We start from the raw sequence: 16,591 nt of genomic DNA, 5'->3' as shown, positions 1-16,591 counted from the left end.
ACTTAAACCACTGAGTGCACATATTCGACAGGTTGGTTAACCAAATTTAAAAATTGCCATGGTATAAGACAATTAAAAATTTCAGGTAAAAAACCTTCAGCTGATACTGAAGCTTCTGAACAATTTGCAGATGAATTCATTGAACTCATTATTAGTGAACAATTATCTCCAGAACAAATTTACAACGCTGATGAAACTGTTTTTTTTTTTTTTGGCAATATGTACTGCGAAATACCTTGGCAACCTCTACAGAAAAGGCTCACTGGTGTCAAAGATTCCAAAGCAAGACTAACAATTTTAGCAGGTGCAAATGCTGCAGGAAGGCACAAGTGCAACCTTTTCATACTCAGAAAACATGCACGACCTCCAGCATTTAAAGGAGTAACGATTTTCCCCATTATATATCGTGCAAATAAAAGAGCATGGATGACACAAGCGTTGATGAATGACTGGTTTGAAAATCATTTTATACCCGAGGCTCGGCGACATTTGAATTCGGTTGTTTACCTGATGACTCAAAAATAGTCCTGATTGTTGACAACTGTTTGGCACATACTTCACTTAAAGTTTTAGTGAAAGATAATGTATCCGTATTATTCTTTCCTCAAAATTGTACGTCTATCATTGAGCCTATGGACATGGGAATAATGCACGCGCTAAAATGCAAATATAAAGTAGCATTTTTAAAATCTGTGTTAAATTTCTTGAAGAATGGCAACATTATTTAAGACTTTTTGAAATTTTTTAGCATAAAATGTGCTGTGTGGAGCATCGCAAGATCGTGGGAGGATGAGTCTCCAGATACGTTAAAAAATGCTTCGCATAATTTATGGCCAGCTACCATATTTCATGGTGAGGACAATGAAGATGATAGCCATGAATTTGAAGGTTTTCGGACATCACAAACTAAAGATGAAATTTTCCAGTTATTGGATTTTGTAAAGAAATGTGGAGAAACGGTAATAAATGAAGATGATATAACAGAAGTTTTTCATTGCGACGACAATGTCCCTATCATCAATCAATTAATGGACGGCGAAATCTGTAGTATGGTTCTAGATCCAGAAAATACCACTTCCGATAGTGAAGAAAGTGACAAAGACATTATTGAAAACGAAAACATTTTGATTGACAAGTTAGTTGGTATTCTCGACACAGCAATTACAGGACATGAACCGTGGAACTTTAACTGAACAAGAAATTATGTCTGTTTATAGAATTAAAGAGAAAGTATTAGCACAAAAAACGAAGCAACTTAAAAAACTTACATTGAAAGAAATGTTTAATAAAGTAAACAAATAAATATTAAGCTTTATTTTTAAAATTTTGATACCCTTTAGATCATAATTGCTCTTTATTTCATAAATTATGGTTTCATATTTTTAATTGTATAATTTCTGCATGCCATCTAACCAGATTTAAATTGATGATCTATAATACGGAAAAACCCCTAATCGGGAATCACCGAAGCCCTGACGAGTCCGGATTACGGATTTTGTACTGTACTACTGTTGGAAACAAAATGCTTTTATGTGCTGCCATTCGTCAAAGCATAAAATACTTATCTTCCATATTTACCTTTCAGCTACTGATTAACAAACTAAGTGATTTAAAAGAAATAAACACAGTTCTTGATAATAGTTTATGTTTTCATATGATTGGTTTAAACTAAAATGCATTTAATTAACAATATACCTAATTAACAATTTTTATTGACACCTTTTTTAATTTATCAAAGACTTTTATGATGCAGATTTTTTTAATAGCCTTTCAAATTTTTTGAAAAAGTAAATCTTCCAGTATTAAGACATTATATACAATTCAGTTATCTTGTTTAGCTGATCTTATGATAATAATTTGACCAGAATTTCTTCAGTAGTTACTATGTTTAGTCTGTCCAGCCTATTCTGTATCTTATGACAGTATCATATTAAGGTTCATTCATGATTCTCTGAGGAAGATTCCCAAGGCTTCATTGCATAGTTAGAAAGAACAAAGGAATTTTACTACAGAAATAATACATTTGATGATTGTTACAGAATGACCACAGCAATCCTTATCATTAAATTCTTTAATAAAACAAAAATTAAAATGTTACAGCTGATATTTGAGCTACAATATATGCTGAAAAATATAATAAAATTAAAATAAATCTATCTGAGAATATCTGAAGGGGGAAAAAATTAGCTGTTCTTTATTTCTTACACTGCATTTAATTGTGAAATTAAAAATGCTTTTGTGCACTGGAAAATAAAACGCTTTACAATATTTTTCTTCATTTTAGGCTTTTTGTAGCATAATTAAAAGTAGACGTCAAATTAAAGAAACTGTACAATGAAGAGTCCAAAGTCCAAAGGAAAAAGGAGGAGGCAAAAAGGCCTATGAGGAAGGATGTAGAAAAGAGGAGCTTTCAAAAGACCAAAGTCGATTAATAAAGGTGGAAAGCCAAGGGCAACCCAAGCAACAACCATCTAATGAACTGCCCAAGGAAAATGCCAAAGCAAATTAGACAGGAAGGAGTGCACCAGAAATCTCAGAAGCCAGGATGTCAGAAGATAGAAATCAACAACTCCAGCAAGGAAAGGCCAATGCATCCTGAACATGAAGAACTGTATCAGCAACCAAAGAGACCCCACAAGCATGGAGGTCAGAAATTAACAACTCCAACAAGAAATTCCAGAGGAAGACGATACAGAAGAGCAGCATAAATCCAAGAGTTAGAGAACAGATAGGGAAGCAAAAACGAACATTAGATAATAAGACATCAGATTCTGATCACCAGCCAAGCAAAAGTCAACATTAGACAAATGAAAATTAGATTCCGACCACCAGTGAAACAAAAGTCAATAGCTTAAACTAGAGCATTTGGAATGAGCACCTGAACAAAAGACATATTTATATTTAGCTGGAATTTTAGGTTACATTTAAATTTGTACAAAAGTTGCTACTATGTTTCACCTCAAGTAAACATTTCTAAGTTGTTAATTAAACCTGGAAAGCTTTTGTTTAGTAACTGTTTGTGTTTTGTAAAACTGGTTTTGTGTGTTAACACTCTTATGTTTGCTTAGTTAAAAGACAGTTAATAACCAGAAGACTTTGGCTTAGGGTCATAAATAATAGCAATTAATATATAGTGGATGGACAAAAATATGGAAACACCTGGTGAAATGCATGTTTGAAAAGAAAGATTGATTTTAATGAAATATGTAGGTGGCGCTAGCATTTTTGACTACTGACGCCACCTATACAACTTCGTAAATGTGGTAAACAGTTCAGTTGTTGTCGGAGTACTGTTATGTGAGGTTGTCATTGCATTATGTCAGAGTTAAGAGACTTCGAACGTGGGCAAATTGTTAGAGCACGTATGGTAGGTGCTTCCGTAAGCAAGGTAGCCGAGGTATTTAGTGTTTCAAGAGGTACCGTATCGAAGATTTATTCCGCATATTTGAAAAGCGGAAAAACATCATCTGCTAAATTACAGCGTGGACGAAAGTGTGTCCTGAGTGATCGTGACAGACGATCATTAAGGGCAATTGTGACGAAAAATAAGAAGGCCACAGCTGCAAAAGTTACTGCTGAAATGAATGTTGTGTTACCGAACCCTGTGAGTACCAAAACAATTAGAAGGGAGCTTCATAAACAGGGAATTGCTGGCCGTGCTGCAATTGAGAAGCCACTCATCAGTGATGCTAATACCCGTAACAGGAAAAGGTGGTGTTTAAGTCATAAAGCCTGGACTATAGAGCAGTGGAAGCGAGTAATATGGTCCGACGAGTCTTCTTTCACATTGTTTCCCACTTCTGGCCGAGTTTTCGTCTGGAGAACGCCATCTCAAGCCTATAATACAGACTGCTTGTTGCCAAGAGCGAAACATGGCGGGGGTTCTGTTATGGTTTGGGCAGCCATATCGTGGTTCTCTGCTAGCCCCATGATAACTGTGTCAGGACACATGACTGCCAAGACTTATGTGAACATTTTGGCCGATTAAGTTCATCCCATGGTACAAACTTTGTTCCCCGATGGTGATGGTGTCTTCCAAGACGACAAAGCCCCTGTTCACACAGCTCACATTGTCCAGGACTAGTTTTCTGAGCACGAGGATGAGTTGTCCCATCTTCCCTGGCCACCACAGTCACCAGACCTGAATATTATCGAACCTTTGTTGTCTACATTGGAACGGAAAGTGCGTTCTCGATATCCACCGCCAACATCGTTATCTGAACTTGCCACCGTTTTGCAGGAAGAATGGTATAATATTCCCTTGGCAAACATACAGGAACTGTATTTATCCATTCCGAGAAGACTGCAAGATGTTTTGGATGCCAATGGGTTTCCTACACCATATTAAGCAAAGAAACATGTTTTTTTAAAGGTGTTTCCATATTTTTGTCCAACCCCTGTATGTATTTATGCATTATCAATGTTAAATTAGAAAACGTGTGAATGTATTACAGACTTAAATGAATTTAAAATAGTTTGAAAAATTAATGTGTGTAAATAATGTATGTTGAGAATGTCAATGTTACTATAAATGGAAATGTGTTGTTGCTACAGTAGAAAAAACATTGTGTATTATATAGTAGTACTATAGTAGGCTCTCTAGTAACATTATATTTAATTCTGTGTAGAACATCAGTGGAGATTCTGAAATAATCATCGTGAAGTATGTCTGGTAAACTAACCATGTAAAGAGTTGAAACAGGTGATAGAAACTGTTTTGATACAACATAAACATACGCGGACGCAATACAAAGCTGGAAAAATGGGGGGGGAGGAGTTAATGGTACTGAAGTAAATGAGTGTGAAAGGTTTAAAGTCATGTGTTTACATATTACTGATATGATTAAAAGTACCATGTTTTAAACCAGTTTTTCCACCCAAGAGTCTGAAAGAAACACAGAGCCAAAGATTCAATTCCTGATGCAGAAAATGCCTGTATCCTTAACTTTGTTTTATTATTAAAGAATTAACAGAAATTAGCTGAATTTTTGAGAAAAAACACTGGCTCAAGTTTAGTTTCAGAATACTAAACTCTCTACCAAGGTCATTAAAACCTTTTTTAATTTATCAAAGACTTTTATGATGCAGATTTTTTTAATAGCCTTTCACATTTTTTGAAAAAGTAAATCTTCCAGTATTAAGACATTATATACAATTAAGTTTATTAAGACATTATAAACAATTCAGTTATCTTGTTTAGCTGATCTTATGATAATAATTTGACCAGAATTTCTTCAGTAGTTACTATGTTTTGTCTGTCCATCCTATTCTGTATCTTATGACAGTATCACTTAAGGTTCATTCATGATTCTCTGAGAAAGATTCCCAAGGCTTCAATGCATAGTTAGAAAGAACAAAGGAATTTTACTACAGAAATAATACATTTGATGATTATTACAGAATAACCACAGCAATCCTTATCATTAAATTCTTTAATAAAACAAAAATTAAAATGTTACAGCTGATATTTGAGCTACAATATATGCTGAAAAATATAATAAAAGTAAAATAAATCTATCTGAGAATATCTGAAGGGGGAAAAAATTAGCTGTTCTTTATTTCTTACACTGCATTTAATTGTGAAATTAAAAATGCTTTTGTGCACTGGAAAATAAAACGCTTTACAATATTTTTCTTCATTTTAGGCTTTTTGTAGCATAATTAAAAGTAGACGTCAAATTAAAGAAACTGTACAGTGAAGAGTCCAAAGTCCAAAGGAAAAAGGAGGAGGCAAAAAGGCCTATGAGGAAGGATGTAGAAAAGAGGAGCTTTCAAAAGACCAAAGTCGATTAATAAAGGTGGAAAGCCAAGGGCAACCCAAGCAACAACCATCTAATGAATTGCCCAAGGAAAATGCCAAAGCAAATTAGAGAGGAAGGAGTGCACCAGAAATCTCAGAAGCCAGGATGTCAGAAGATAGAAATCAACAACTCCAGCAAGGAAAGGCCAATGCAGCCTGAACATGAAGAACTGTATCAGCAACCAAAGAGACCCCACAAGCATGGAGGTCAGAAATTAACAACTCCAACAAGAAATTCCAGAGGAAGAGGATACAGAAGGGCAGCATAAATCCAAGAGTTAGACACCATATAGGGAAGCAAAAACGAACATTAGATAAGACATTAGATTCTGACCACCAGCCAAGCAAAAGTCAACATTAGACAAATGAAAATTAGATTCCGACCACCAGTGAAACAAAAGTCAATAGCTTAAACTAGAGCATTTGGAATGAGCACCTGAACAAAAGACATATTTATATTTAGCTGGAATTTTAGGTTACGTTTAAATTTGTACAAAAGTTGCTACTATGTTTCACCTCAAGTAAACATTTCTAAGTTGTTAATTAGACATGGAAAACTTTTGTTTAGTAACTGTTTGTGTTTTGTAAAACTGGTTTTGTGTGTTAACACTCTTATGTTTGCTTAGTTAAAAGACAGTTAATAACCAGAAGAATTTTTCTTAGGGTCATAAATAGTAGCAATTAATATATGTATTTATGCATTATCAATGTTAAATTAGAAAATGTGTGAATGTAATACAGACTTAAATGAATTTAAAATAGCTTGAAAAATTAATGTGTGTAAATAATGTATGTTGAGAATGTCAATGTTACTATAAATGGAAATGTGTTGTTGCTACTGTAGAAAAAACATTGTGTATTATATAGTAGTACTATAGTAGGCTCTCTAGTAACATTATATTTAATTCTGTGTGGAACATCAGTGGAGATTCTGAAATAATCATTGTGTGGTATGTCTGGTAAACTAACCGTGTAAAGAGTTGAAACAGGTGATAGAAACTGTTTTGATACAACATAAACATACGCGCACGCAATACAAAGCTGGAAAATGGGGGGGGGAGGAGTAATGGTACTGAAGTAAATGAATGTGAAAGGTTTAAAGTCGTGTTTACATATTACTGATATGATTAAAAGTACCATGTTTTAAACCAGTTTTTCCACCCAAGAGTCTGGAAGAAATACAGAGCCAAAGATCCAATTCCTGATGCAGAAAATACCTGTATCCTTAACTTTGTTTTATTATTAAAGAATTAACAGAAATTAGCTGAATTTTTGAGAAAAAACACTGGCTCAAATTTAGTTTCAGAATACAAAACTCTCTACCAAGGTCATTAAAACCTTTGCTTTTGAATAATTTTAAAATATGGCAAGGGCAACTGTAAGACTGTTGTAACTGTAAGACTACACTGTAAGGCTGCATTAATTACCTAACTAACTTATTTGAGCTTTTATTGGCTCTAACAAGGATTTAAATGAGATACAGGTATATAAGAACAGAGTTTAGAGAGTTAGAACACTGGTATTATGCTAAGACAGAACACTGGTATTAATGCTATTCCCTTCCCTAGTTCTGAGAATAGCATTATTACGCACTAGCCTTTCTCCAGCCAAGTTACTAGTCGAACCTGTTAGAATTGAGCCAATGTTTGTTAAATCTCTTACCTAGACAATCTCCAGAAATAAATTACTTTGAACTCTAATTCTTCATTTTAGTTAGTTGAATCACCCAAGCTTTAGAGATAGCAAGTGCAGAGATGAAAATATCTGTAAGCACGAGTCATGCATCTGGTTAAGTTCAAAGTTTTAAATGAAAAGACCCGTGTCTGAATTGTTTCCATACACATACATACATAATATATATATAAGATTTAAAGGAAAAGGACAGTTAAAAATAGCTAAAGCTTTAAAATTTAATTTGATGCAGCTAATTCCAAAGTTTGCAAGCAACACCATGTAAAAACAATTACACGAAATGAAAGCAGTTAAATTTTATGCAAAAAAAAATTACGTAAGAACTTAAAAAACAAAATTCAAATTGGCACTTAGAAAATACTAAACAAATTTTGTTAAAAAACTATACTACAAAATCAAATTTGGTACGCTTAAAAAAACATTGCCTCACAGTCTCAGTAGAGGCCAAGTAGTTAAACAATTGAGTAGAACCCTATAATTTTAGATTTCTTGTGGTTGATTTTACTTTTGGAGACATGCAGCTTCTTTGGTTTTTAAGCTTCAACCTTCATATAAAATGTTATCTTTCTTTGTGTTGTTTTTGACTCTTCAGTTTTATAAGTGTACAAACATGGCAATTTCAATAACAAATTTGAAAACTACTTCAGCTGTATGTGTTTCGATAACCACAAAAAATTTTCAGAGCATACATTTTCAGAACGTTTATTTAAAAATGAAATAGAATTTCATTCGTACATAAACGCATGTCAGTTAGTTTATGTAAATTTTGATTTAAAATTTGTGGCATCCTTGACAGGAGCGACTCCGAATCTGAGATAAACATTGATAAAATAGACTACAATATCTTCAGTGACTATTTATGCTTGACGCATATAATGTACATTTGATATCCAGGAAATGAAGCAAAAAAACAAGACTTGAAAATTTGCAACATCGAAAATTAACAACTAAAGAATAAATGATCTAAATTCTTCTCATTTACAATAGAAGAAATTATTGACAATAGCAATTTATAAGGATTTAAAAAACCATACCAGTTTATGAGTCCAGACTGCTAAAATTAATAATGATAATTCCATATCTAATGAGGATAAATCTGAACATGAAACCTGGAGCATTATAACATAAACTGAATGTTTCCCACAATCATGAGAAAATTACAAGAAAGATATAAAACGAAACTGAGATATACGAAACAGAATTATGTTCATGAGCTGTTACTCTTTTTCTGTGACAGGGAGGAGGGAGCTATTTCTATATCAGAATTTTATGGCAAGAATCAAAATTGCATGCATTACCTAATAAAAGTGTATTGTGATACTTTTGAATAAATACCTCAATCAAAAATGCTCACGATAGTCTGTGAGAGTTATTTGGGGCCTGGTTGTGAATATGGCCTTCAAACTATTTACTAACTGCACTAATATCAAATTTCCTGTTCAAGCAGACAATGTGTAATTCATCAAAGGCAACATTTGCAATGTGATAGAAGACTGCACCAATGATAGTCTACTAGTTTAGTTAGTGGGTTATGGAACAAAATTCTCAGTCTTGGCCAACAAAACTGAGGCCATACTTATTCAACACAATGAAAGATGACAACCTCTGCTTGACATTCCATGATATTACCCCCCAAAAAAAAGCATCTTAGAATCACCAAAGCAGACTCACTATCTTGGATCTGACATATCAAAGAAGTGAAGACAAGACTCGTCATTCTTGCAAATTCTATGTTCAGGCTTTCCTTATCAACGTGAGGCATCTCTCCCAATGCCAAACTAGCATCGTATAGTACTGAAAGAATACTTCTCTACGCCTCCCTCCAAATGGGGCTTGCATGCAATGATCTAGATAAGGAATCTCTTACTGCCCATCTAACATCCAATTCTAATCCAGAACTTCAGAGGTTACAGAACATCTTCAGCAGCAGCTCTTCCAAATTCTCCTCTGTGTTTTACCATTAGTCATCCACATGTAGTCACTACAGGAGTGACAAGACTGGATTGCACTTATGACTCTAAGATAAGACCTATAAATCTTCACGAAACCATTGATACCACCTGACATCAAAGACTTCAGATGACACAAAACTAACAGTGGCACTGGCAGCAGTAAATGTATACTGAAGAGAAGAGAGTAGTTATTCACTTAGAAAAACCATACCAGTTTATGGGTCCAGACTGCTAAAATTAATAACGATAACTCCATATCCAATGAGGATAAATATGAACATGAAACCTGGCTTAATATGAAACCTGGAGTATTATAACATAAACTGAATGTTTCCCACAATCATGAGAAAATTACAAGAAAGATATAAAACAAAAGAGATATACGAAACAGAATTATGTTCATGAGCTGTTACTCTTTTTCTGTGAAAGGGAGGGGGGGCTATTTCTATATCAGATTTTTATGGCAAGAATCAAAATTGCATGCATTACCAAATAAAAGTGTATTGTGATACTTTTGAATAAATACCTCAATCAAAAATGCTCACGATAGTCTGTGAGAGTTATTTGGGACTTGGTTGTGAACATGGCCTTCAAACTATTTACCAGCTGCACTAATATCAAATTTCCTGCTCAAGCAGACAATGCGTTATTCATCAAAGGCTACATTTGCAATGTGATAGAAGACTGCACTAATGATAGTCTACTAGTTTAGTTAGTGGGTTATGGAACAAAAATTCTCAGTCTTGGCCAGCAAAACTCAGACCATACTTATCCAACACAATGAAAGATAACAACCTCTGCTTGACATGCTACGATATTACCCCCAAAAAAAAGCATCTTGGAATCACCAAAGCAGACTCACTATCTTGGATCTGACATATCAAAGAAGTGAAGCCAAGACTCGTCATTCTTGCAAATTCTATGTTCAGGTTTTCCTTATCAACATGAGGCATCTCTGCCAATGCCAAACTAGCATGGTATAGTACTGAAAGAATACTTCTCTACGCCTCCCTCCAAATGTGGCTTGCATGCAGTGATCTAGATAAGGAATCTCTTACTGTCCATCTAACATCCAATTCTAATCCAGAACTTCAGAAGTTACAGAAAAACTTCAGCAGCAGCTCTTCCAAATTCTCCTCTGTATTTTACCATTAGTCATCTAAATGTAGTCACTATAGGAGTGAAAAGACTGGATTGCACTATGACTCTGAGATAAGACCTATAAATCTTCACAGAACCATTGATACCACCTGAAATCAAAGACTTTCAGATAACCACAAAACTAACAGCTGCACTGGCGGCAGTAAATGCATACTTGAGGGAATAGAGTAGTTATTCACTAAGATGGTGCATGAGTTATACAGAACTTTCAGCTCTCATCCCAATCATGAAAGAATGGAAATTCTGCTTCCGACTTCCCATATAAAAAGAATTACAGCTTACTGCTTGCAACAGAAGTGGCAAGAACACCAAGATTCTGACCCAATAGGCAGAACACACTCTTTTTTACAGTAGGTTAGTCTCCCGCTTATAAGCAAATATTCTAACCTTACGTAATTTTACTATATACTATATGATTGCACAAAAACTCACTTCCCGGTTGGTCCACCTTGTTTCACCATATCTTGGAGTAACTAGAGCTACAAATGCAGTACAGTTATACAGTGCATTATTGATCACATCTTGCCAATCCTGACCAGCAGGTATATCATCAACATCCTGAAAAGAATACACGTATCACAAACTTTCGGTTATAAAACAGTAGCAAAATAAACACTAAAATGTTTGATTCTGGGCATTACACTGATATTATGCATTTATTGCTCATATATGTATATAACATTATGACACATATAACCACAATGTCCATAAAAGTCTTTACAAGGCCTTTAATTTATCAACTATTGGTCACAGACATATACATCTGGTTATAAAGATGTTTTGAATAAGGCAAATATTTATGTTTTGGCTTTTTTTTTTTTTTTTTTTCAAACTGAAAAAACAAGAGAAATTATTAAATCTAACTTTTTATATGAACCAACAATCCTCATATTTAGTAAAAGTTTATACTTATCCTAGAAAACAAAACATTTGACTTTCATATGACAAAAGTTGAGAGACATTAATTAATGTCTGAAATCACGTCATCTGAAAATTGTGAAGTCATATGCAAATTGGAGACTGAAACTTTTACATTTATACATAACTAAAAATGAAATATCAGCTAAACAAAAGGTTTCTGACATTAACAGATTAAGTGAAGAACATCGATATGCAAACTGCCATGAAAATTTTGTTCAATGCACATTTTTTCAAGCATTGACAGATACGCAGCTTACAACAATACATGTATAAATTAAAAATGAAAAATATGTGTAACCCAATGAATTTTTTCTATGAATATTAGATTACGCTCTTAATGTAATAAAACTGCATGTGAATATTAACATATTTTCAGTACTTGAAAACTTATAAGTTACTTGCATGAAAGTTCTTATGGCTTAATACTACACAGCAAAAAGAATCAACACTGAACGATTCTAACTTATTTTTTAAAAGAACCCTCATGGATTGCTTTTTGGTTATCATCAGTTTTATGGGTACATACTTTGGGGACAGGTAGGGCACATCAAAAGGACTAAGAATTACCAAATAACCAATGACTGCAAACTGGCCACCTCAACCACAGGGCTAAATGCCATGGGGTACAACATTTTAAAGCAAGGGCTACTGCATTCAGGGACACCAGCCTTTTAAAGTTGCAATTTTTTATGATGGACAAGAAAGTATATTTTATGCTATCCTCAGGTTATATAGTAAACTATCCATTTTTTTTTTTTTTTTTTTTAATCAGTGGAGAAATACTTCCTTCAGAAATCCTTTACACCAGTACTGTATACTCAACAGCTGTGCAACCTGGCATAAGCCCCGTTCACAAGAGCAGATTCGATTGTGGCGAAAACCAGTTCTTCCAACGTGTACCATTCACACGACGAACAAGCATTAACTGCTTCTCGGAACAGTAGGTAGAATTTGGTAGAATGCTCCTACCTCTCTGAAACTAGGCAAATGGGAAGATTCCCCATAGTGCACTGCGTGATTGCGCTGTTCACTTAATTTTAGTAAACAACATGGCTGACGTGCAACTGACTGCTCAATGGACTGTCAGCAAAATAATAGCGCTAATAGATATTTGGGGATGTGATAACATTCCCCAAAATATTAGAGGCAACTGTACAAGATAGAGAAATTTATAAGGAAGTAGAGACAAGGTTATCTGATGTTGGATATTCTGGAAATAACATTCAAATTAAAACTAAATTTAAGATGCTCAGACTCGCATATCGGCTTGAACGTAACAAAGGGACGCGATACTTTTTGAATGATTTTTATTTAAGAGCTTTCATCTACTTTTTATGAATATTATTAAATGCTTTTGTAATACAAAATTATTTAAGGTGAAAAGAAATTGCCAGCATTTTTTTTTTTTTTTTTTTTTTTTTTTTTTTTTTTTTTTTTTTTACATTTACATTTTTTGAAGAAACATTTAGCAATTAAAATGACTTTCTTCTACAATTTTCTATGTTTAACAACCAAATTTTTTGATTGTATTTACTAGTATTCTTAATAATTTCAAGGATCGATTTCGCAATTAATGAATTAGTTTCTGAGGAAAAAAATAAAAACACACGTTTATGTAAATCTTTGAAAAAACATCTGAGTCACATTCTCATTTCAAATAATTTTTCAGCGTTTTGCTAAACCCATCCTAGTTTCTATAAAGTATATAATTTTAAATAGGCAGTAAAAATATTAAAAAAAATTAGTTCATATCTGCATAAGTTTTAGAACTTTAAGTAAAAGGATTTATCCAAAAATGCAAACTGAGAAAACGCAGTTTGAAGAATGTAAATGGTGTAAATGGCCATTAAATTATTTGAAATTCCTTAAAAATTTTATTACTGAATTTCAATACATATATATAATAAAACCTAGTACTATTTAGTTGATAAATATAAAATACAAGCTTTTATTTAAAATCTTATTTGGCCAGAAAGATTGAAAAAAAAATCATTAAATGCAAGAATTTTTCTTTACGTTAATACATGAACTAATTATAATATTGTTGCGTGAGTATGGATTTATAATAAATTGAATGCACACAAGTCTGATGACAGCTTAATAAAATTTATTTTATCAACAGAAACACTTCAAAGTTCTGGAATCTTCCCCAGAAATACTCGTACAAGTGTTTCGAGTATCAGAAAGCACAATCAGTACTTATGCTTCAAATTACTAAGGACATTAAACACAACGCAATGCAAAGCACATCTAAAGAGAAAGCTAGCTCAGAAATATCTCTTCTCGCACTGAAGTAACTACTCGCAACAATAACAACTTGTATAGTATAATGTGATGAAAAATAATGTGATGTAATGATATTATTACTTTGAAACTGATGTTTCGGAGTGATATTCATGAAGAACCAATACTCCCATTCTGCTTCATTGCATATCTTCTAAAAAAGTAAAAAATCATTCAATTAATGTCCATTATCATTCTTTCTTCAAAAAACGCAAAAAGATTGTGTTATACCCTGGGAAAATTTCAAAAGTTTATAACCGATATATTTTTCGATATGAAATTTTTAAATAAATGAGCAGCAAGAAGTTTAAAATTTTGAGTGCTTTTCAAAAATTCTCATAAAATAATAAAAAAATTACGTAAACCCCCCTCCACTGTGTCTTATGGTGCAAACAATAATATTCCAAGATTCTCAGTTTATTTGTTTACTAAAATATTTGCAAAAAAATTGTTTCAACTTTCAATTTGAAAAAATTTAATCATCTAAAACTGAAAATCATGACATCACATCCACAAGCAATGTACATACAAAGTTTGAATTCGATATCTTATCAGGAAGCAATTTAAAAATTGATGACCATATTTTAGCCATAGCAACAAGCACCAAGAGTGAGCTTTTAATTAAGCTTATGAAATAATAATAGAGCATAACTTTTTAGAGAACCATTATGAAAGTTTCATTACCAGTAGCAAAAGTACCGATTATGAAAGTAACAGTAAACATCGATAAAAAAGTGTAAACAGTATTAGAAATCAGCACTATAAAATAAATTTGTTTGTGAGTGATTGTTCACAATGGCTTGCTTATGTGTAAAGGCAAGGAAGAAGGTAGTCTTCTGAACGGGTCCTAAAGTCGAAACTCCTTTATCTCCTCTTGCTAACAGCAGCTGTGCAAAGAAGCATTATATGTGAGCGGGACAATAATCTGTTTAAAGCAATAATTCATCAATTATGAACTAAGCTTTATATAAATAATTAATATGACTTCTGTAAATATTAGAAATGGTTTATCTACAAACCTCCAAGATGGATCTAGCTTTGAGCATCCGGGAGAAACAAATTTTAGCACCTTTTTATACATTACATAAATTAAGAAAAAAGGCATAAAAAAATTGCCAAAAACGCCTTTCACCCCTTTTTTATTGCTTTGTAGAGGTGGCAACCCTAGGAAAAGTACTGATTTATAATTTTCATTGTTGCAATTAAAATTACAGAAAAGAAAAACCATAATTAGAGTAATATGTATTTAACTACATATAATATACAAAATTATTTACTTTTGATATGTACTTTTCTATTTACACAGTACCAATTAGTGTTATAATTTATATATCTAATTGTGTGATTACTATTTAACTTTTATTTGCTGCATTCAAAATACACTCTTAGACAAAAAAAAAAAAAAAAAAAAAAAAAAAAACATGCACCAGAGGGAGTTATCCGAATGGGATGAAAATTGGTAGAAGTGATGTACATATACAGAAAAACGAATGATTACAGCGTGGGAAAACTTGGATGATTTATTGAAGTGATAGAGCTTCACAAAGTAAAAAAGTCAGTAATGTGTTTGTCCACCTCTGGCCCTTATGAGAGCAGTTATTCAGCTTGGCATCGATTGATAGAGGTTGTGGATGTCCTCCTGAGGGATATCGTGCCAAATCCTGTCCAACTGGCGAGCTAGATCATTAACATCCCAAGCTAGTTGGAGGGCCCTGCCCATAATGCTCCAAACATGCTCAATAGGAGAGAGATCAGGCAAACTAGGTAATGTTTGGCAAGCAATAGAAGAATGTGCAGTGTGGGGGCGGGCAATATCTTGCTGAAATGTAAGCCCAGGGTGGCGTGACATGAAGGGCAACACAATGGGCTTAGAACTTTGTTGACGTGCTGCTGTGCTGTAAGGCTGCGAAGGATGACAACCAAAGGGGTAATACTATGAAATGAAATGGCACCCCAGACCATCACTCCTGGTTGTCGGCCTGTCTGCCGGAAGACAGTCAGGTTGGTATCACACCACTGTCCGGGGCATCTCCAGACTCGCCTTTGCTGGTCGTCGGAGCTCAGTTCAAAGTGGGACTCATCACTGAAGACTATTCTACTCCAGTCAGTGACATTCCTGTGCGAATGAGCCCGACGCCACTGCAAATGGGCTTGATGTTGTACAGAGGTCAATGGTAGTCAGTGCAAGGGGCGCCGTGACCTCAGCCCCCTTACTGTGAGCCATCCATGAATGGTTCTTGCCGTCACTGAAGCACTAGTTGCACGTACAATCGATGATAGCTCAGTCTTCACGTTCTGTCGTTTCTCTAGGCCTACTGCTTCTTTTTGACGCTGTGTGCGGCCATGGTTCACCCATTCCTGCCAACATTGTCTAATAGTGGCACTGCGCCTGCTCAAACGTCAAGCTATTCACTGATAAGACCAACCGGCTTCTTTGAGCCCAACTACACAACCTCTCTCAAATTCTGACATCTGCGCATATCGTTCGCGCACCTGTATGCGAGGCATAGTTACTACCAGAGCACACGGAATGAAATTCGTGAAGAATTTATTAGCCGGAATCGCAATTTCTCCACTTCAATATCCTGCCAGTTGTGCAAATCAGATGCGCTGTAGCGACAACCGTTCATTCATTGTAGCCAAAATGTAAAATTTTGCATTTTCCGTCGAAACCTGTATGCATATCAATTTGTGTCCACTTTGCTTTATGTCTTCTCAGTGAGTATTTTTTTTTCTTTTGTTTTTGTCTAAGAGTGTAATAAAAGATTTGCCCAACTGGGAT

General features: G+C 34.1%; 1 protein-coding gene across 4 annotated transcripts in view; it reads right to left on the bottom strand.

Moving 5' to 3' along the window:
- LOC118185112 (uncharacterized) overlaps nucleotides 1-16,591 on the bottom strand; it is a 254,232-nt gene that overhangs the window by 159,216 nt on the left and 78,425 nt on the right. For 3 of the 4 annotated variants that reach the window (XM_085809298.1, XM_085809300.1, XM_085809299.1), the window contains exon 7: nucleotides 11,038-11,163. The exons of the other annotated variant lie outside the window; for it this stretch is intronic. In XM_085809298.1, coding sequence (XP_085665424.1) covers nucleotides 11,038-11,163 — 126 coding nt within the window. The remainder of the gene's footprint in view (nucleotides 1-11,037; nucleotides 11,164-16,591) is intronic. 4 annotated transcript variants of the gene reach the window in all.

The sequence above is a fragment of the Stegodyphus dumicola genome, chromosome X2, assembly GCF_044657685.1.
Source record: "Stegodyphus dumicola isolate Sdum_Otavi_A_Nest chromosome X2, ASM4465768v1".
In the NCBI taxonomy this organism is placed as follows: domain Eukaryota; kingdom Metazoa; phylum Arthropoda; class Arachnida; order Araneae; family Eresidae; genus Stegodyphus; species Stegodyphus dumicola.
This window is presented reverse-complemented; position numbering and strand designations above follow the sequence as displayed.